The sequence below is a fragment of the Carlito syrichta genome, unplaced genomic scaffold (genome assembly GCF_000164805.1).
Source record: "Carlito syrichta isolate Samal-C Ts95f unplaced genomic scaffold, Tarsius_syrichta-2.0.1 Scaffold308084, whole genome shotgun sequence".
NCBI lineage: Eukaryota > Metazoa > Chordata > Mammalia > Primates > Tarsiidae > Carlito > Carlito syrichta.
Window position 1 is genome coordinate 396,994 of NW_007252180.1, and position 23,392 is coordinate 420,385.

The 23,392-nt window shown below is 46.1% G+C and overlaps 1 protein-coding gene across 1 annotated transcript in view; it reads left to right on the forward strand.

Annotated features, from left to right (window-relative positions):
• The window catches only part of LOC103267246 (receptor-type tyrosine-protein phosphatase N2-like), a gene marked incomplete at its 5' end in the record, with an annotated part of 321,627 nt that extends 300,969 nt beyond the window's left edge, over window positions 1-20,658 (forward strand). The window contains 2 exons of the mRNA XM_008064845.2: window positions 13,023-13,087; window positions 20,329-20,658. Of these exons, the coding sequence (XP_008063036.2) occupies window positions 13,023-13,087; window positions 20,329-20,658 (395 nt within the window). The remainder of the gene's footprint in view (window positions 1-13,022; window positions 13,088-20,328) is intronic.
• Window positions 20,659-23,392: the final 2,734 nt, after the last annotated feature.

Consider the following 23,392-nt stretch of genomic DNA (forward strand, 5'->3'; position numbering starts at 1 on the left):
CCACTCACCTCAGCTTCCCAAAGGCGCAGGATTACAGGCTGAGCCACCGAGCCCGGCTAAGATTAGTGTTTTAGACAAATGGTTCAACCATAATGGCACACGGGACACAAAATGTAAAAGTACTTCCATCAGAAATGTAAAATGCAGCCGGGCTCGGTGGCTCAGCCTGTAGTCCTGCGCTTTGGGAGGCTGTTGTGAGTGGATTACCTGAGCCCGCGGGTTCAAGACCCACCCGGGCAACTTGGGAGACCTCATCTCTACAATAAATCAAAAAAATTAGCTGGGCGTGGTAGCGCGCACCTGTAGTTCCAGCTACTCAGAAGGCTGAGGCGGAAGGATCACCGGAGCCCAGCAGGTCGAGGCTGCGGTAGCCGGGAGTGGCCATTGCACTCGTCTGGGCGACAGAGTGAGACTCCAACTCAAAAAAAAAAAAAGAAAATTAAAATGATGTGTTTCAAAAAGTGTTTTTATTCAAAAAAGTAAAATGAATGATTAAAATTATAAAACAAAATATAAACATAAATATCAAGGTCTTCAATCAAGAGTATTTGAATAAAGCTGAATTTTAATTCTATTTTATGAAAATGTAATCAAATTGCAGTCAATATTTTTATAAAAATACAATAGGTGCAATTCTAGCTTCAATATCCATGTAGCTGCTGATGTTAGGAGCCAGTAGTGTGATTCACATATGTTATGTCTAGATTGACATACATAAAGATGTAAAAGTAAGAGGAATTGTGTAGTGTTGCAGAATGCTTCCCTCCTCCCAAATACAGCCACGGATCCTTCAGAGCCATGAACCGAAATGCTAAGAAATGTGTGAGTAGATGCTCAGCATTGCTCAGAAATGATACTTTTTGATGCAGAAATCCTTAGCTTTTCTGCTATCTGAACAGCAGGATTTGACACGTTAATTAGTCTTTTCTCCTACCATAGTGCTTCCACTGTTTAGACCCTTCCCACTCCCAGGCACACAAAGCCGGAGACAGCATGTGGCTTCCAGAGCAGGAGGTGGAGGGGTGCAGAGAACATTTCCCTGAGCCTGTATGGTGGATGTACCAGTGCAAGGGGTGGACAGGTCTGTGGCTCAGCTCAGCTCAGCCTGGGTGGCCCTTCCAGGTCAGGCTGGCCCTGTGGATGATAGAACCAGGTAGTTCTGCTGGGTTCACTGTGAGATCCGCACTAGAGAACCTGGTGGCCTGAACGTGGGTAGAGTGGTCAGATCCAACGTGTGTGTTGATGGTGGACCAATAGGACTTCCTGAGGAAATGGATGCGCAATGCCAAGAGACAGATGAACATGGCTCTGGGGTGTTGGTCTGAGCTACTGTCAGGGTAGGGAACTTGCAAGGACCAGGTGTGGGGAAGTAGGCGAAGTCAGAAATGTGGCTAGAGACACCCATGAGACATCCTAGTGGTAATGGCAGGAAGACAGGTAGGAATACCACATCACCAGAAAGGATGATGTCAGAGGAGAGAAAATGGTTCTAACTGCAGAGAGATGCTGCTTAGAGCTTAAGGACTAAGTGAAGCACCCAGGAGTGAACACAGGTAGAAAAGAGAAAAGTTCTGAGGCCATAAACCAGCTGAGGATCCAGAACCCTGGCTCCTGCCTGTCCCCAGGGCATCTAGTTGCAAAGGGCTCATGTTTGGCCAGCACCCCTTCCAAGCGCTGGGGCTGGCTGCAGAGAGGATTGGGGAAGGTGCAGGGCTGTGACTCTGGGCCATCCTCAGAGAAGCGATGAGGGTGAAATTAATATTCTTCAGTCTCATCTCACTTCTGCCTCTCAGCAACCCATTTTGCAGATGAAGAAACCGAGGTTCAGAAAGATAGAGGAATTTTCCTGAGGTGCCTCAGCGAGTAAGAGACAGAGCTGAACCCACATTCTAACCCTTGAGCTGCATGGCCTCAGCCACATATTGCCCCAGATGCCACCACACCCATCTTGAAGTGAGTGTTATGTCTAAAAACTGCCACATCTAAAGTGTGAAATCAGCCCAGATGCGAGGGGAAAAAAAACACAGATTGCTACTATGGCCATCACTAGCCGCTACCATGTTATCTATCCTTGCCCCCTGAGAGTTTGAGGGAGGACAAGCAAGGAGAGGTAGGGACAGCCCCAGCCCGGGTCCCTGGGTAACATGTGCCACAGTGGGACCGAGACCAAAGAGGCAGATTCAACGCTGCAAGTGAAACCAGCTGAGGATCCAGGACCCAGGCTCTCTCCTGCTCCCAGGGCATCTTATTGCAAAGGGCTCTTGTTTGGCCAAAACCACTTCTGAGCAGAGGGGCTGACTGCAGAGAGTATTGGGGAAAGGTGCAGGCTATTCTTGAAGGGGCTGTGTCTCCAGGTCATGCTCAGATTAGAGTCACAGAAAGCCACACACAGCCATGTTCACAGTGATCTGCCCAGAGAGTTCAGCGATCCACCCAGAGCGTTCTCCCAGGTAACAGTCTCGGGACAGCACCCTGTATGACACAGGGACCTCAGGAACAGAAAGGTCTCTACAGAGAAAGATTATTTTACCCATTTAAGAAAATCTGCTACGGGGAGGCCTGGCAGCCCAGGTTCCCTCCCCCCCCCCCGCACCCTGTGCCTCCCTCCAGCTGCTATGAGGACACCTGCTCTCCCCACCCCAACCCTGCCTCCAGGGCCAGTCTGCCACTGCCACAGTGGCACACTAAGCCTGCCCTCCCCCTCCTGGGGCCATGGCCCAGGATCCCAGAGTGACCACCGGACAGCTTCCATCCTAGCTTTCAGGCCTTTCTGACCAATGGGCAGTCTTATCTCTGTTTTTGCACATCATTGCTGCGTAGTACGTATTTGCTGAAAGATTAATGCATCATCACTCTACATGGCATTTCATTCTTAACATAATGTTAGCAGGTTCTGGAACCTTAGAGTGGGGCCAGGACACATCAGACAATAGTGAGTCCCCAGTCCACTGAAAGGCAGGTCAGGATGGAATACGACCTTCTTTCCCGGCCTGTCCTTGACACTGTCCTTGGTCCTGAAAAGCTGCAGTGCCCCAGCGCCTGGAAGACAACTATACACAGTGGCGTGTCAAAGGCTCCGAGAAGGTTAAACGTCTTTAAAAATGTGTTAGGCTTATTTAGCTCTATTTCCCAAACTTATCTGAACAGACACCTTTTTTTTTTTTTTGAGTTGGAGTCTCACTCTGTTGCCCAGACTGGAGTGCAGTGGCCGCTCCCAGCCACCACAGCCTTGCCTGCTGGGCTCCGGTGATCCTTCCGCCTCAGCCTTCCAAAGGTAGCCAGAATTACAGGCATGCGCTACCATGCCCAGCTGATTTTTTTATTTATTGTAGAGATGAGGTCTCGCTGCCCAGGCGGGTCTCGAACCCGCGGGCTCAGGCAATCCACTCACCTCAGCCTCCCAAAGGCACGGGATTACAGGCTGAGCCACCGAGCCCGGCTGACACCCCATTTTTCATAGACTACCTGTTACCATTGAGGAGAGCCTGGGAAAGCCCACTCTGTGGGAAGGACAGCTTTTACTCATGCCTCCAGCAGTGTGGGGAGGGGGGCATCCTTGGGCCCTGTGTGATTTCAGAAAATGCCCAAGTGGAAAGAGGGTTGTCTGAAATGGCTAAGCACTGATGTATTTTATGTTTTAGATTCCCAGCTATCTCGGTTCTGCCACCTTACCTGGAGCAGGTGTACATACCCTTTACCTGCCCACACCTCACCCGGTCTCCTGTGGGTCTGTGGTCACCCCATGTCCTGGTACAGAAGAGGAGGAGCTGACCTAGGCTCAGTGCACTGAATTGACTCTCTTCCACATCTTGCCCTCCTCTTCCATCTCCCAGGCCTGACTTCCTCTCTAAGAAAAGTCATCGGCTGGGTGCACTCCACACACAATATGAAGGGGGCACGGGCGGGGGCTGCCAATTTCAATATGGCTGACCTTGGGGCAAGGTGCCAATGGATCCAGTCACAAGTCCCCACATGACCTGGATGATTTACTCAGTCCCTGCCATCGGGGTCTCTTGTGGCAGTGTGGAGGCAGCTTGTTTAAGACGCAGCTCTCTGTCCCAGAAGCAGGAGGTTCAGCTCAGCCGTAAACCAGTCTGCATCCATAAGGCCCTTGACCTTTCCTGAGGGAAACAAACAATGCTGACCAGAAAGCCAGTCAGACTTCCCAAGTGACAGCTTCACCCCAGGCGCTCCTCCTACTTTCTAACAGAGCAAAGCCATTAAGTTGTCCCCATTGTAATTTAGATTGCAGAAGAGACTTCTGCACATTCTTTCCAGTTAAAATAATGGGGATAAAGAGAGTAGGCAAAATTATTCCACTGTAGCTACGTGCTTAATTATATGGAATACTGCATAAATTGTCAAGTGCAAAGAATTAGTCTGATAAATTAAAATACTAATTAAATAGGCTATTGCAGAATTTTGAGAACATTATAGGGTTCCGCTTCTTCAGGTAATTTGCATATCCTTCATCTAGTGAATTTAATTTTAAAGGACTTCTTTTTTGTGTTTGGAAACCCTTTTTGTCTCCCATGAAGATAAAAAATGGGCTTTCTACGTTGTTCTCTGCCTTTATTAAAGCAATTTCTCCCACTGTGTCTCCAGACCCTGGTCTGCCATACACTCACAGACTCAAAAGTCCAGAACTTGGCAAAAAAACAAAAACAAAAATAACTGACAGAAATTTGACTGAGCAGTTGGATAAAGCAAGACTTTTCCTCTCCTAACTCCCACCAAAAATGACCAGAAGACAATGACAATGTCATCACGGAGTTCACAAAGAAATAATAATAAGAGAATGTTGAGATATGTACCCCAGACTTAAATAATGTTTCCAGAAGAAAAGTAAGTATGAGTCCTTGTTTAGACACATGAGGGAAGAAGTCATATCACTTCTGATGCCCTGACATGGGTGCTGTCAGACATCTGGGAGGGATAAAACACATCACAGTACCACTAAACATGGTGATATATAAAAGGAGATCCACACGACTGTTTAGTGAACTCTCGGGAGGAATATTTTAAAGTAATGGGTGTGTAGGAATAACATCGGCAGGATATCCAGGATGAACCAAGACTCAAATAATGCTGAAGACTGCTGGGCATGGCTTTCCTTTTATGTATATTTGAACTAAAAAAATGAAGCAGCAAACAGAAGAGCTGTATTGCTTAGAACACATGGTACAACATTGACAAACCCTAGGAAAAAGGCAGAATCAGGCAGCCTCTCTATTTTTCTATCTTCCTCACCAATGAGAAATTTCAAAGTCAAAAAATGAAATAGAGAGTGAGGACAGGCATTGCTAAAAAGGAACTGAAGTCTGAGACTGGTAATAGGTCACAGAAGAGCACAAAGCCACTTTAAATAGGCTGATGTCCCATGGGTACCCCATTATTCCATAGGGTCCAGGGAGCTGGCAGATGCAATTGAAAAACAGTCAGCAATCTCCACAGAAATTTCTCTGAAAAAAAGCTGGAAAGTAGGAGCTTCTGGAATCTGGATTCTGTCCTTGTGAGAATCCCCTAGCACCTCTTCAGGGTGCTATTGGGCTTTCCAGATGATGATGGAGTTTCTCAAAGTGGAGTAGCGAGTTACATGTAGATGCCTGGCATGGTTCTTGGGTGCATTATCAAACAGATGATGTGCACAGCCTCGGAAAGGAAGTGGGCACCGCCAGGGCCTGCGGCCTCTCTGGGTGCTTCATACCAAGCCCTCTCCTTTTCCCTCTGTGGAGGAGCCACCCTGAAGATATCAGAGGGAATGCCAGAGCCCTGACATACCTTAACCTCACCAGTTCATGGGGCTGCCCGGAGTGCCCTTCTGGAAGATGAGGAGAAGTGTGGGCAGAGTGATGTCTTGTGGGGTAGACTCACCACTTGGTGAGCAACCGAAGCTATAGAACCAATGTGTGGGTTCATGTAAATCTGAAAGGCAGTTCACTAGTCCACACCACAGGCTACTCTTCCTGGGTCAGTCTTAGTCATTTTTGTTTCTACTGTTATTTCGATGGACATAAAGACGGCTTCCTTATGGGAGGAGTTAACATCCTGCATTCTGGGTGAGGACTGTAGGATCACAGGATGGAGCAGACACTGCCAAGTGAATTTTAACAGAGGCCCAGATGCCATTCTTAGTTTGAAGCACGAGTTCAGGTGAGGACTTGAGGCCATTTTCCATGGTGAAGACCTGGAGCATGGTGGGCACCTGCTCAGTCTGACCCATCACATGTAAGAGACAGACAGCCCACTCCCAGGTGACGTCCGTAAGAACTGGAGTCCAGGTCCTGAGAGATGACAGCCCTCCATATTGCTGCCACCAGGACAGTTGCTCCTCTCTCAGAAAGGAGCTGGGTACAGGGGTCCTTTCTCAGTCACTCTCCACCCATTACCTGCCCTCCCACGCTTCCCATTCTTATCACAGACACACATGGGAGTTTCCTTCAATTCCCTCCCCACCCCCACTTATCAGGATGTCGACTCAATTAGCTGAGACCTCTGCTTTTTTTTTTTCAATTTTAGAGTTTGGAGTACAAGTGGAGATTTACCACAAAAGTGGGTTGCATGCAGGTGAAGTTTGGGCTTCTAGCTGGCCTCCTCTCCACCTGATAGTGGACCCAGTATCCAGTGTGTGGTAACGCATCCCTCTCCCTCCTTCCTTCCTTCCTCTCTCCCCTAGCAGTGTTCAGCATCTGCTGATCCTACCCTGGTGCTTGTGTGACCAGTGATCAGAGCCCACTAATGAGTGAGAACATGCAATATTTAGTTCTTTTTTTCTGTGATAGTTCACTTAGAATGATGGTCTCCAGCTGCATCCATGTTGTCGCAAAGGCCATGATTTTGCTCTTCTTTATGGCTGCATAATATTCCATCATGTATATGTACCACATTTTCTTTATCCAGTCCACTTTTGCTATTGTGAATAGTGCTGCAATGAACATGTGTGTGCTGGTGTCTTTTTGGTAGAGCAATTTATGTTGCTCTAGGCCTATTCCAAGAAGAGGGATTGCTGGACCATATGGATCTGCTTCCTTATTGATATGCAACACCTGAATGAGTGAATGCATGAATGAATGAGAGGAAGCGATGGAGAAAGGATAATGCTCTCACTTAACGATATCTAAATCTGACTAATACTAAAAAGTAAACTGGTGGTAAGAGATGGGAGCAAATGTTTTTAAATGTAGATTTACTAGACCCCACTTCTGGATTTTTTTTTTTCAATTCAAAAGTCTGGAAGCAGCCAGGAAATGATGTTTTTACAAAGTCCCCCAAAGTCAAGGGATCTAAACTCCCTCTTTTGGGAAGCAGTGGAAGGAGCAGAAACTCTATCCCAAAGAAGAAACCGGGAGAATCCCCAGGCCAGCTTCACGTCATGTGGAAGCGGAAGGAACCCCAGTCCTGTGGCTCTGAGTGTGGGTTGAGGGGGACACCATCGTTTCTTTATGAGAGGAAGACCTTGACAACTGAGACATCTAGAACAAAGCCGCCGAGGGATGCTCTAGCTGACATTTGGTCTCTGAAGAATGAATAGAAGCACCAATCAGCCAATTAATAGTGACAGAGACCAGAAATGCCTGGCATTTTAAAACAATGAGCGGACATAGCACCTTCTTGCTAGGGGGTAATAGGGGCCTGGCCACATTACAGATCCAGTAAAACCATCACTGTCAGGCAGACACATGGGTGAACTGTCTGCTGTGTGCCAAAACCCATGCTGTGCGTGGTACACAGAGGCTCCGACATCATCATCACAGTTACACGTAAAGCTAGAATTGGAACTCAACAGTTTCCATGCAGGGAAACTGAGGCATTGTGAGGTGAAGTAACATGTTCTAGACCACCAGCGGGAGGCATGGTGCAAGTGACTCCATGCAAGTCCTGCTGACTTGAGACCCGCTCTTCACCCTCACTGAAAACGCTGTCCAAGACTGAGAAGTGCTGACCTGTAACTCCCCATTAGTGCACGTGTGGCTGTACTCCCACTTCCACTCATAAGAGGACATGACTTGGGAACAGCTGGGGGTTACACAGGGCTTTAAAGACTAAAGTGGACAAATGCCTGTGGAAAGAGGAGGTGGGTTCTCGGGTCTGTGTAAAGTTCTGGAAACTGCAGCTGCAGCAGAACTTGTGCCATTCTAAGGGTGAAACAAATGATTGTAATGAAACAAATGGCCAATCGACAAAACAAACCCTGCAATCCGTACACAACCACCAGGGATTCCTGGAACACGGAGGCAGGGCTCCCTGCAGAGGCTGCAGAATGAGGCAAACAGGTGTTGGAGAGGAGTCTCAGAGGCGCAGAGATCGCTGTCTGGACAGGTTGGCCCATGTGGTCCTGCGGGGGCAGGAGAGTGCATGCTGTTGGAGGGAGAGAGTCTGCATCTCACCAGTCTCTACACTGAGTGACATGGAGCAATGGGACCACAGCCTCAGTCTGAGCCATCCTGACAAACACTAGGAAAAAACCAGTTACTAGATGGTTGGACAAGGGGCCCCCTATAGCTGTACCTCTGCGTTTTTCCTGGTTCCAACCTCCCCTACCTGGTCGCCCTGTCTACCTCCACCTGGTGGCCCTGTTCACCTCTACCCTGGTGGGCCTGTCCACCTCCACCCAGTTCCACAATTGGTCCAGGACTGCCTGGGAAGCATGGCTTTAGACTACTGCTCGCCACCACCACTTTTTTGACGTGTGCTCCCCCAGAGTGTATCAATCAGGACCCAGGGACAACTTTTAGGATGAATTTGAATCATTATTTTCCAGCCCCTTCTCTTCAGGGCAAGATTCTCAAAATTCCCCAAGCTCCTAAGTGTCAGGCACGTGTCAGGAAGTGGGTCTGGGCAAAAGGGCAGGAACTTGGAGAGAGACAGACCTGCCTCCTCTCAGCGATGCCACGCACTGCCTTTCCTCAACTTCCCATTTCTAAAATGGGGATAGTAGAACCTGTGTAATGGGTGGTTTTAAGGATTAAATAAGATAAAGTATGAACAGTGCTTTTCCTCAGCGCTTGGCATGTAGCAAGTATTTAGCAGTCACCAGCTTCATTTTAAAAAATTCTTTACTCTTTAGAATTTGACTTCTACTTCATTCTGCGATTAGTTCAAGAATGAACCAGTCCCTTGTGCTTTAAAACAAAAAAGCCTTAATACTTTAAAGACAACACTAATTGAGGTTGTTTGCCTCAATTACTGATGGTTTTAAGCTGACCAAACTAAATTTTTTAAAGGTCAAGCTGGTTTTGAGAGGCTAGTCAAGCAGCACAGCAGGGCATGCTGGCTATGGTGCTGGAGTGTGAGTTTTCTTACTAGAGAAAGAACACAAGCACTTAAACACCAAGGCACAGTTCCAGACCCTGAAAAACGAAGTTGAATTGGTCCTAACTCTGCCCTTAAGAGTCTCACAATCAGCCTGGGAGACAGGTACTGAACTCACCACACTGTCATGCTGGGTCTCCTCGACTCAGAGGCTGTCACATGCCACTCAGTGGGCAAAGACAGTACAATTAAACTGCAACAAATGTTTTGTAACTGCTTAGAATGACCTTGTGTTTATTGGGTGAACTCTTTCAGACTCGTTCAACAAAAATCACTCTTGCACACACCTCAGAAGAAAACTTGAGCAATCAACAGGTTAAAGAATTCTGAACGCGGTTCATGTTCAGAGAGCGCCCTTCTTTGAGTCCCTCCATGATACCATGTCTGGTTTCCCATGACGACAATGCTCATCAGGCCGCTGCAGTGTTGCTGGCAAAGCATTTCTTTGGAGCACTCCACTGTGGACTACAAGACCATCTTCTAAGTAATTGTGGGCCGCACAGCCAACGCCCTTTCCAGAGTTCTGATGTGGTACCTTCCTGGCCTTGTTGGGAGGGGCCAGTAGAAGATGTTCAGGTAGAACAAGACTCTTCCCTTCCTTGAATGGCCTCTGACAGTGCATGGTGTTGCCTGACCCACAGTGGTGGGAACAACCAGGAATCACCACCACATCTGTGCAGTGACTAAAACCTGACTTCAGACATGGTACATGGGTGGAAAACGTGCATTTCAGAAGCAAGGAAATAGACCACATTAAGACCTCAACTTTGGGTTTAAGCAAAATACAATACTGGCAGGGCTGGGGACAGTTTGTACTTGCTCAATAGAACTAATTTTTACTTTTCAGGAGTTTTGTGAGCCAGTTAGTAAACACATAGCCACTGTAACAAGTTAAATTATACAAACTTACAGCTAAATAAAGTAGATTAAGAACAAAGGGAATAAATATTCAAACTCATTATTTCATGATCAGTTTACTACACTTTACTATCATCAGTGCATGTGAGGTTATTTCTGTTGGCTGCCATCTATCTGCATGGTGGTAATATTCCATGGTGCCCAGAGTGGTGTGCCTCAGCACATCTGCTGCAGTCTGGATATGGTTTGTTTAGCCCAGTGGAGTCACATGTTGAAATTGGATTCCCGATGTTGGAGGCGGGGCCCAGTGGGAGGGGCTTGGCTCGTGGGGGTGGATCCCTCACAAACAGCTTGGTGCTGTCCTGGTAAAGAAGAGTTCTTTCTCTGTTCATTTCTGAGAGAACTGGTTGTTTAAGAAACTGGCACCTTCTTCCCTTCCACCCTCCACCTCCCACCCCATCTCACGTCCTCTCCCCCCATGTGATTTGCACACACCAACTCCCCTTCCCCTTCTGCCATGAGTAGAAGCGTCCAGAGGTCTCACAGAGCAGATGCTGATGTGGTGCTTCTTGTAGCCTGCAGAACCGTGAGCCAAACAAATCTCCTTTCTTTATACATCACCCAGCCTCAAGTATTCCTTTATAGCAATGCAAATAGGCTAAGACGATGCCATCTCTTCCCATTCATGTTTAGCGGCTTCACATGAGCACTGAAGTCAACCTTGGTAGGATTAGTCACACCACAGAAATTAACAAGTGCTACAATTCGAGATTTCTCAGGGCGGGAGGGAGCAGTGAGCCCATGCCCCCCACTGGCTGTGAGACACACAAGAACAGGTTGCTGAGGAGGCTGAGGGGAGGGGGGAGGTGCTTCTGAGCACAGGTAGGGCAGGAACTGGCTGAAAAGAGGACTGTGTTTTCACCAGACTGAGAAGCTTAGCAGAGCATGCTGGCAGAGGACAGAGAGCACCTGAAATGAACTGAAAAACCAGATATCTGAATGAGGAGAGCAGCGGACCTCAGGACAGACAGGGGAAACTTTGCCCTACTTGCTAGAGACACCAGTGAAGGACTGCAAAGGGTCACCAGAGAGTCTAGATTTGGCGCCTGGGAAGTAGTTGAGGTGAAGAATGGAAACCTTGAGACTGATGCTCATGAAATCCTGGGCACAGTGCAGAGAACAGACTGGAGCCGGGATGGACAAACACAGCCTGCAGGTCCAATTGAGCCCACCGTCTGCTGGCATAAAGTTTTACTGGAACACAGCCACGACTGTCCACTTAGGTGTGGTCTGCAGCTGCCTTCACACTACGGATCAGTACTGAGTAGCTGAAGCAGAGACCATTGACCTGCCAAGCTTCAAGTAGTTACTCTCTGGTGCACTATAGGAAAAGTTTGCTAATCCCCGGATGGGATTATGCTATAGTATTATTGGCCAGGTTGCCTTTTTCATTCCTGACCAAAATCCATCACTGCTCTATAGAAATAACTGGAGCATATCAAAATTGCATTAGTGTGAGCTGCCTGTTCCTCAGCCTACTTAAAAAGGTCCCCTGTTATCCCACCCCCAAAAAACTTACCTCTCAGTAAAATGTTTCTTTTCTTTGTAGAAGGACACTAAAATTGATGGCTTTGTGCTCTATCTCTTTTTAAAAAATATTCTCTTGCCATTGAGAGTTTACACCTGTCTGTGCCATCACCCCTTTCTTTCTCCCTCCCTCAGTGTGCCCACCCCATCCTAAAGTATCAAAGTGCTTTTGCTTTAATGCAGATTGCTTTATATCTGCCTCATTCTTTCAGCGCAGTAAGTAATTACCTATATGTAAAAAAAATAATGTTCATTTGTTTAAAGGGAAAAACTTTCCATAAGACAATGAAAAGGCCCTAAAGGTGAGGAAGCAGGCTCTAACAGAATCTCATTTGTATCCTTCTAAAGATATAATTTCATTACCCAAGATTAACGTAGGTGTATTACAATAAGAGGTGAAAGTAATTGCTATTTTCTTGCTATCTCATTCTGTATTAATCACAATTGCAACGCACTCTTCATTCATAGGGTTTGCAATAAAATTCTATTTTTCCTTATTTTAATTTCCAGAGTGACAGGGGCTTTATCCAAAAGAATATTTCTACAGAATCATAAGCCAAGGTCAATTGCCTTGTGACACACTTCCCCTCTGTGAAGTGGGGCAGGTGGGCTTGCTGTGTTAGCCTTAGGATTACTGAGATTTCATTTACATATGCTAATTGTTTCCAAAGCTCATTTCTCTTGGTATGATATTGAGTGTAATTCATTCTCTGAAAGTCTTCCTCATTCTGAGTTAGCAGCAAACTAGGATGAGGCTTTTATTGGAGCTAAATTATTATAGAATGTTTCTTGTCCAGGCATGAATAAGAGAGAATAAAATAGCTCCCAGCATTAATGACCTGAATACACACTTCAACCTTACCTTCTCATGAGTCTTTTTACTGGCACCCAATGCTGGTGAATGAAACATTTTTCATAGTTATATAACTATTATATAATGTTAAAAGAAGACTTTACAGTCTATAGAGCATGGCTGCACACAACTTCTCACTGAGTATGTACAAGAATTCTGTGAACTTCCTGGTATGACATCTCTGCATAGATGAAACCAAAGACACACAGTAGTGCCTGCTTCAAGTAGACCAGCTGGTCAGTGGGAAGACGCAGCCTCATGCGCATGTTTTCACTCCATGCCTATTTACAATGCTTCTGTTAAATGAGGCAGGCCAAGCAGGAGTTTAATTGAACTCTTCAATAGCAGAAAATGCTCAGAGACCAATGACTTCTCCTAGCTGACTCTTGTACTTTTTAATTTTTCCTAACAGTTGACAACAAAGATAAACTGGAGAAAACCTCTGGACTGAAAATTCTTCAAACCGGGATGGGGTCGGTGAGTAACAGGAGGGGATACCCTCTGGTCTGTGGTCTCTGGTGTTGGCCTCCTTCTGGTGAAGGCCTCAAGAGCAGAGGCTGGAGCTGCAGGTCAATTCAACCTAATGTCCTGCTGACGTGCAGGAAGACCAGCTGGTACAAGTTCAGTCCTGCTGTTGGTTGGAAATACTGATTTATGGAGCCTGGCAAATCTGACAATGTTTTAGATTGCCTTTGAAATCACAATTCACTGTCTCCCCAAGAAAAGAGCAGTCATGGGTGATAAAAACAGAGAGACCTTCAGAAAACATGTACTTTTTCTTCAGATGTTTCACAATTGCTAAATGTGTGAAAATGAGTAAGCCTAGAAGGAATAATTCTTCCTTCCCAGGATTCAGTGGGGGCACACTTTTATCTTCATTATTTAAAGACATAGTCTTGGGAAAGGAAATTTAAAAGAATGAATGTTTCCATCATATCATTTAAAGTCTATCAAACCCTAGCGTGTCCAAACCCTAGTGCTGTGTTGGTATCAGAAAGAGGTTCTCAGCCGCACGCTCCAACAGCAATTAGAGTTCTGGCACCCACCTCCTCCCACTTCACCGATGGCTGCCCTCCCCACTGCGTGACAGTTTAATGAACTGTACACAGAACAGGGGACGTGCTTCCTCTCAGGAGTGCTGTGTTGCCACTCGTAAGTCAGCGTGGACTGAAACCAATCTATGCTCTCGTGTTTGAGATTGCAGATTTCACAGCACTCGCCATTAAAGATAATTAACTATTAAGGAGTGCTTATTTATGAGTGTTCTTGCCACGCAGCAGAGATGGCCTCTGCGGAGCCACTTAAAGATCAGCCGCTTCTGTGGGGAAATCTCCTCCTCACCAGTTCTGAGTCTCGGGCTCTTGAAATAAGAACCTGCTTAATTGGCAGCTCTCCCCACATGGAGGCTCTTGTACTTCCTGGGTAGTGTGCGCTCAAGAACAGCTTAAGTGCTCTGAAAATGTCCGCGTTTCAGTTAAAGGATGGGCAGAGTGCAGGAGGGGAAAGCAACCAATGGCTAATGGAAACTTTTCAGAAAATGTGTGAAGGGCCCTAACGTCCATGACTGTTCTTGGTGTTTCCTTGAAGCCTTCTGGCTCAGGTTGGATTTATGGGGCATTTGACAGCTGGAGGCATACTGGTCTTCCCCCTGCGTCCCGCCCCCCCTGTAGTTTGATGTATATTTAACCATCAATGACGGGTGAGAAAGAAACCAAGAACCTATGGGGCTCCCAAGAGCTGTCCACATCCCGAGGAAGGTGCGGCGACTGATGGCAGAGGGGCCATAGTGCCTGGGACTTTGAGGTCACAGAAGGGCAGACTGTGATCCTGCCTGTCTCTCCTGTGTGGCGGGAGGTGCGATGCCTCCCTTGGCCTTCCTCTCCCTTTTGTACTCGTCAACGGGGTAATGTTTGGTGATAAGTCATTCCTGTACGAATATAATGGTGTTGAAGGATTGGGGCAAGCCCAGATTGATTCAGGTGGAAGCCACTCATGTAGCCTGGTCAGAGAATGCCCCAAAGCGGGTTCTGTCTTGCATGTGGAATGCTCGGGTCACAGCGGTAGCAGTGTGGTGGGTTGGGAGCTGTGTCCTTTGGACAGGAAGCAGGCTTTCCTCTGAGGGGCTGGAGAGGCAGAGGCGGTAGGGGAGTGACAGGCTTCCGGGCTGTATGGGAGGCAGTGCACAGTGCCTGGTACCCAGACACCATCTTCCTGACTGGAGTCTGGATTCCTGCCGTTCCAGGAAAGAGAGGTAGGACATGGTGATGGGGCCACACTGCTGGCTAGCCAACTCTATCCCAGTGTGGCTTTCCTATACACCCTGTGTATCAGTTTGGTGTACGGTTCATTCATCAAAAGATATCTGCCGAATATGTACCATAAGGCAGGCTTCAAGAACTGCAACTACAACCACAAACAAAACAAACAAACTCCCTGCCCTCATGGAGCACCCCTCCAGAGGAGGTTGGAGGTCCATGGAGGGATGAGGCTCATGATTTCCTCTTGAGACAAAATCCTGCCATCTCCCACCTTGGTTTCCGTGCTCCTCTGGCAGACCATCTTTGGGCTCTTCAAGTCTGTCAGCTCTTGCTCTGATTTCTGTGTATCTGAATGTCCAAGATGTGGTCCTCTCCTCATTTCTCTCTGTGCTCTCTCCCCTTGGGATGTCATCCAGACCTTGGCTTTGTATGGTATCTATACAGTAATGATCCCAAACTGACGTCTCCAGCCCTTACCAGTTCACTAAACAACAAATGCGATAGCCATCAGCCTCCCAGATTTCTCTCCTTAGAGATCTCTGTAGAAGAGTCTCAGACTTATTGTGGGGAGTGCAGGACACTTGATTTTCCTGCTAGAACCTGTTTCTGTCCCCTGCCCAGAAGTTTCCTCATCTTACAAATGGAAACGACATCACAATTGGTCGGTGTCTAGGAAGTGGCTTGCCCCAATTTATGGAAATTTGCATTGCCACCTAGTTAATTTGTGAACTCCAGAAGGAATCAGCCTCTGTCCACTCCAGATGCCCATCTTTCTCATGTGTGGGCGGGAGGGCTCTGCCTGGACCAGCAGGCTAGGGGCTAATTGACTTCCTGAGGGTAGCTATGGGGGCAAGGCTCCAGGAGAGGGGCTGAGGGCAAAAGCAAAGCAGACATGTCTCCACAGCACAGCTCTTCCATTTTGAGTCATAGGAGAGCAGGCTGTGATCGCGCCTGCCTCTCCTGTATGGCAGGAAGTGCGACATCCCTCTTGACCTTCCTCTCCCTTCTACCGTCATCAAGTGGGATGATGTTTGGTGATGCGTCATTCCTATGAGAATGACTTTTTAATCCATGTCTGACCCCTTTCTTCTCTGGCCCCAAGTGAACAGATGACTGACTTTGCCATTTCTAGGGGCAGAAGCTTGGTCATCCCAGGAACAGAAATTTATCACATCCTAGACCGTTTCTCTCACCCACCGGTTAAAATCTGGTCATGAAAACTTGTCCACCTTGACCCACCTGTTTTCTTGGCAGCCTCCAGATGCTTCCTTGGTCTACCAAGTACTTGGAGACCAGCTCCCTGGAGCTCTAGTCCTTTTCCACATGACAATTTTTCATTTCAAATGACAGTAGTTCTGGAACCTTTGAATTGATGACTGTTATTCTTAGTGGGTGTTCAAGTCCAGCATGTCTACACGTTCCACTTCATTTTTGCTCACCAGTGTCTAGTCTGGAAGTTGTTCTTGACAAGGAAGGGAAGTTTGCATATTTAGAGCAGATTTGGGGCAGCAAAAATGGGAGAAAAGCATGCAAACTGAGAAAATTTTTTAAAGCTAATGATTTTTTTTCCTAATTTTAATTGCCTCATTCAGTATTAAGCCTGATTTTGATGATTCTGATTTTTTTAAATGTATTTAGAATTCTAATTCCTGACTCTGGAATGTAAAATCAAGTCTGATTACTAGAGGTCTAACAACATTTACAGCATCTCTTTCCGATGCTTGTGATTCACATGTGTGATGACAGATAGTGGAATTAAAACCTTTTACACCAAATGGAAATATCTCAAAACAAAATTTAAAGGAAATGAGCAGATTACAGTATGTACACATATCCATAATAGATAGGTGGTATTTTGATGTATTTCAAAATCTAATTTCTGATAACTTGAAAGATGTTTGCATGTAATTCAGATTAATAAAACCATATTTCTTTCAAAAGAAAACTATGAGCACCACAAAGAAAAGCTCAAAAATTTGGAAGAAAAATAGCCCTGATGATTGTCAGTAGAAGGCACATCAACGAGCACTGCTTCTATAGTTGTATCTGAGGTAAGGAGCTGTGCTCAGATGTCTTCATTGTAGTGAGAAACAGAGAGTTTACAAGGTGACCTTGTCCCGTACTTTGTAGGAAATAGTGGCCAACCCATGGGTCTCAGTATAGCTCCAGGGGCTCAAAAACCGAAGTAAGAAGGATTTAAGAAGTAGCTAAATGGCAGTGCTGAGCAGACCGAAGGCTGTCATTCGACTTCAGACTAGCAGGTGGTGATGAGCTCCCTATCGCTGGGGAGGGGATCTTCTATCTGTCTAGTGTGGGGTGAGGTCAGGTGTGTTTTTCAAAGCTTCTTCAAAAAGTTTCAAGAGCTCTGAGAATGCTGGGTGTGAGTTCCAGTCACACCCCCCAACACACACACACTCTCGTTCACTGGCTGAGGGTTGTTTTGCCTATCTAACTCATGGGGCTTCTAGGTAAAAGTGTGTTCCAAGAAAGGATACTATAGCTAAGAATATGTGGATCTCAAAACTCCCTTAACAGTCTATGAACCTGTGATCCTGTGTCTACCCCCATAAACAGTGTAAATCTGTTGTGTGATATGTGTTGCCTAGGGGTGGGGTGGGGCAGGGTGGCTGCCTGACAGTCATCACAGCACACAACCAGCAGGCACAATCGAGACACATAAGTGACGCATCAGAAAAGAGCTTAATTTTCTTCCCCAGACTCCCACCAGGTCACTTCTTATGTGTTGAAAGAGACACTGCTTCTTTAAATAGCTGTTTCCCAGTTGCTTGAGGATTGCTAAGAGGAGTTTGGATATCGAAATCATGCTTAGGCCAAATCAATGGCAGGAACATTTCAGCAGCCATGGCATGACTTGGCTGTATATTTGAGTCTCTGGGAAGCTTGTGAAGATGCAGATTTCCTGACCAACTCCCCAGATGCCCAGTTAATTAGGTCTGGGTGTGACCCTGGAGATGACATGATGTAGAGGGACCTTTGCCCGCAGGTGAAGAAACCGCTGGAATGAACAATAGAAATAGTGGGGAAAGAGTTGCCTCTGCTCATCAGGTCAGGCAGAGCTGAGAAGTTTCCCATGTCGTGGCTTTGCTGTGTCCTAGGTAGAGCTGAGTCCTGCCTCTGCCATGCTTATCAAATATAGCATGGCTGATGAGGTTCTGGTCAGAAAAAAATGCTGGCAGAGATAGCCAACAGGAGAGGAGAGGAGCTGGTGAGCAGACGGACTCACAGAGGGTTCTCCAGCCAGAACGATTTGCATGAGACGGGTGGCCCCATTGGGCTCTTGGGCAGGTGAAAATGCCAGAGCCACACCAGAGTGAGACACTCTTAGATGTTCTAATCACACCCTAAGTCTACTCCAAAGTCTCATCTTTAATATTAGTATTAAAGATTGCTTAAGGATACAGCTTTGTTTTGTTTTTTTTTAAATAAAGATCAAATGTGATAAAACGTGCAAATGCATACTCCATTGTAGGCAAGGTAAACTGGTTTAATTCTTTTAGAAAGCAGGATGGCGGTGTTCATCTATAGCCAAACAAACAAAAACTTTACCCTTTGGCTCAATAATTTTACTCCCAGAAAGGTAGCTTAAGAAGACCATTCACCAGGTAAGGAAACAAAAAAAAAAAAAAAAGCAACTTTACAAAAAAAAAAAAAAAAATGAAACTATAGGAAGGTAACATATTATATTATAATAATCAAAAATTTGGAATTCTATTATTCCATTAAACATTATGAGAACTCTAAACTTAAAGGCAGCTGTGTAAACATGTGTGTGTACAGATGTGTCAGAAGGCAACATATGTAGCATGCAAATAAGAGAACAAGTCTGGAATGGAGTCAGTGGTGTCAACCGAAGAATGAAGAGTTTTATACATTTGGAAAGGAGAGCCTTATTTCTCATAAAGGCTTGCAGCCTGCAGGTGGTCATTCTGACAGGCTGGTCAGTGTAGCCTCCAGTCAGAAGCTGGAAACAGATACTTCTGGGGAAGGGGAAGGGAGAACAAAGGGAGCAAAACTTTATGTTGATCAAGGTGGCTAAGTATCCATATTCAGCAGGTTATAGGAGGAGCTATGAATATTCATAAAGAAGGAGACATGTGCATGTATAGCCAGCTAACATATATGCAGCATGCGTCCCATGTTCACTTTGGGGAAGAGACATAACGTTTAAAGGTGTCACAAGGAGGCCCTGTCCTTCAGAAGGTGAGGCAGAGGACACAAAGGCCTTCTGTGTGCACAGCCTATGTTAGACTGGCCTGAACCACTCTGTGGTCAACAGTCACCTCTCAGGAAGGAATACTGGTCAGTTGCTATGTAGAAGCTGCAAAAGGGTGGGGCAGCATCTGGGGGTGGGGTGGAGTCAGCCGTTGGTATCAAGAGGACTGGTTTCTGTTTAACCCTCAGGGAAGAAAGCCTTACTGGTGGTTGGAGAGGGAGGGAGAGGGCAAACGAGGCCTATCTAACCTGCCATCCTGTCATGACTGGGAACTCAGTTTTTAAGGTTCTTCCAGGTCACCTTGGCCGAGAAGAGGTCAGTTCAGTCAAGGGGCTTAGGAATTTATTTTTATTTCTCAGTGGAATTGTTAGTGAATTTTCTCCTTTTTCCAAAACTTTTTAAATATTACTGATACAGGGACCCACTAGTGTCCCTCCATGTTGCCACAGCCCCTAGAGAAGGACATGGCAAGGGTTTAAGTGCTCCTGCACATTCCTGAGCACATTCCGGAGAGTCCCCTTGTCTTCTATGCACTCCCATAGTCCTCTAAAGACACTTACTTTAGTCAGTATCTTTAGGAGATTCTTGACTTCCCAGCAGACTATGCCCAAAGATGTAAATCCCTATTTACTCTCTTTCTTTGAACTATATGGTACCAATGTGATTGTAAATAAGTTTTGTGACTTGTATAATTTTTGGAAGCATGATGTCTTAGGCCTTGTAAACTTCCTTTACTCTAAATATCAGTATCTAAATGTAAAATGCAGCTGCAACTTAAATTCTATACCATGCTCTGCTGGCCACATGGCTAACGTATAGGTACCGACAACTCTGGACTATAAAAGTGGACTGTAAGTCCTGAAGGGTGGGCAGAACCATTTGAGAAAGACCTTGAGTTCAGCTCTGCTCCCTGGATTTGAACGCAGAAACAAACTTCCTTCTACCAGTTTCCTGCCCCTTGATTTATTGGTATCAAGGGTGAGCAGCTGAGCATTACTTGGACCATAACATTACTTTTTGACTTCTTATTTTGAAATTATTATAGATTCACAGGAACTTGCACAGATAGAACAGAGAGGGCCTATGCTCTTTCTTCTCCCAGTGACTTTTTCCCCCAGTGGCTACCTCTACAGAGTTATAATAGCAAGTTATAGCAGAAACAGGAGATGGATATTGGTACAATGTGTGTATATAGTTCTATCTCATTTTGCCTTTAGTATTGTTAGGGTACTGGACAGGGTGAGGGAAAATGGATGGAGCAAGGGGCGCAGCACTGCCAGGGCCAGCAAGCCGGAGGTGCCGTGCAGGGAACCCAGAGATCCGAGCAAATGCAAAGAATTGCAACACACAGAGGTGAGAGAAGAAAAGATTTATTTAAGAGAAGTTCACCCCCCACAGACAGGAAGTGGGCCTACACTCTAGGTGAGTGTGTCATCGTAGCCCCCCAGAGTCCTGGCTTAAACCCTTTTCTTGGAGATGTTGCACATGACTGCTGTGACTTCCTTATGGACCACCTGTGGATGTCTTGGAGAACCTGTGACACAGAGATCCATTAATGTCCGCCCACATGATCACAGCCCCTAGAGAAGGGCGTGGCAAGGATTCTAATTCTCCTGCACCTTCCCAAACGACATTCCTTAGACGTAGTGGAGGGTGTACCTCCCATTGTCTCCTAGGCATTCCCAGTGGGTAGCTTCAGGGGATCCTTGGCTTCCCTGTAGACAGTGCCCACTTTACTGGAAGATCGAATCCCCAACTGCTCTCCCTCTGAGCGGTTATAACTTTTGTAACTACAAGTTTCATGACTTTTACAGTCCTTGCCCAATGCATGATGTCTTAGGCCTTGTAAAGTCCCTTTACTTTAGGCAACCTTGATTGCCACTATGAGATACATCTGATACCTGGCACCAGAAAGTCGATTTCTGAAAAGACAAAGTCTGCAAAGTTAATTTTATTGAAAGTGTGCATTTCTCCAAAAGCATAGCTTCTACTTTCTCATCATTGTGTTAAGATTTAGGGAGAAGAGTAAAGAAAGATGCATTTCTCGCTGTCAGCCCATCCTTTCAAGTACCACTTTTAACAACTTAATAAAGGAGGAAAAATGTCACCAAAGTAAATGAGTCACATGCTCATTAACAAATATGTGAGGGCAAGAGGAACCACCACTGGTGAAAGGTGCCAAACTCTAACCGTGAGTGAACTAGGCCCATAAGGTCCTGAGAACATGTGCCTGAGATGGATGAATTCCAGCTTGGTTATATACATCTTAGAAAGACAAAAAACCCTCATGAATCAATACATGTGAGGTTTACATTGTTTTGGCCCAGGAAGGCAGGACATCTCCAAGCAAAGGGCTTGCAGGAAGTAGATGGATTAGAAGACTTCTTGTTTGGCAATTAGGAACAAGAGTTAGGCTCTGCCTAAGGAATTTCGAAATCGGTAAAGGAAATGCTGCAGAGACAAGGGGTGGCTTGAGGAAGCCAAGTTTATTGATATGTAGATGAAGCTCCTAGGTGGCAGCCCTGCGAGAGAATAGATGGCAAATGTCTAGCTCCTCTGCTGATTCTCAAGAAGGAGCTTTTAATCAGATGCAAATTTCCCCCAAGAGATTACTTTGCAGGGTCATAAAATATTTTTCATTTCCTGTATCTGTTTCGTGATGTTATGCCAGAGTCTGGTTGGAAAGTAAACCACATTATACAGGGTTAATAAAAACCCATCTGATGAGACTTTGTAGAGCATGACTCCCCAGGCCCCTTAGTTAGGAATTTGGCAACAGAAAAAAAAAAAATTCAGAGCTTAGTCCTCATCACCATCCCTGAACATAATCAGCCCCTGGAGCTCCTGTGACTCAACTAACTCATTATCTGTCAGTGACAGGGTCACCGTAGGGAGTGCTAACAATAACAAAGTCACTATATGTCTGTGAACATTCTGCTTGGCATTGTGTTCCATAAAGGCAGGACACAATAAGTATTTTAAAAATGTCCCCGGCCTGTAGATGAGGACACGTGTTTGGAAATCCAAGGGAAGGAGTGTTGGATGTGGGTGGCAGAGAAGGCCAGGCTGGTGGGGCACAGAGAGTCCTGACCCTGGAACTGGAACTCAGAGGAGCAGGTCCCAGAAGGGAGAAAATCCCAGCTGGCCCAAGATGGGTGTTGTCAGAAAGAAGAGAAAACAGTGGATTCGAGTTTTGGGAGGAACAAGTGTCAGCATCTGAAGATAAGTACAATGAACTTTAAAAGATGAAAATGTCCTTTTTCAGGCCTTCGTGGGCAAGGAGACCATGAAGTGAATTTGGGATGTGATGATGTGTTTGGCCACAAGTGCCTGGGGACACCCCGGATAAAGGAGACCTGGGGACTCCTCAGATGGACAGACTGTTAGACTGCACGTTTCACTTAGCTTGCTGCAACCAGAGGACAGAAGGCTGTATGCCAGGAGTTACAGACTGTACGAGATCCCAGTGAAAAACCATGCATCCTTTCTCCAGAAATACACTTCTCCATACCCCGTCCCCCAGTATGTACCATTTCAGCGAACATGTGGTATCACCATTCCCAAGCCCTGCTGGGGACATGGTAGGATGAGGGGACAGTGAAGGAGCCCCTTTAGGGTCCATGTGGGGCCTTTTTTTGGGTCAGTCCATGTGGTGGGCTCTGTGGAACACTACAGAGGTCTGGGCTTCCCTTCACTGTCATCTTCTGCATGTTCCCTTTATTTGATTCTAATCTGCATTTCTTGACAGAAATTTTTTCTCTTAAATTTGAAAGTGCATCAGTCCTAAGAAAAGCCTGTTTTCTTGTAGATATTCCTAATTTGTATTTGAAAAAGGGAAATTAGCAAGAAATTGAATTAAAATATTTGTAGCACTGTTCTGTATTCAGTCTGTGGGGGGTGGGGGACTCCACCTTCCCAGCCTCTGATTGTTAGAGGTGCAAGCCCCCACCCCAGGGCAGGTTGGTCAGTGGCTTTGACACAGCTGTCCCCAGCCCCGCCTACTGCTCTTGCACTGATTTCTCAAACGTGAAGAAAATCACACAAAATCATATTTGATATAATTGATCACACTTGACATATAGATTGTTAGGGCACTGGACAGACCAGGTGAGATGGAGAGACGCAGGTGAGGTGTGCAGCACCGCCAGGGCTGGCAAGCTGGAGGAGCATGCTGGCAACCCAGAGATTCAAGTAGATTGCAAAGAATTGTGACACACAAAAAGGTTAAGAAAGAAAAGTTTATTTAAAAGTAAATTAGGCTGGGCTCGGTGTCTCAGCCTGTAATCCCGT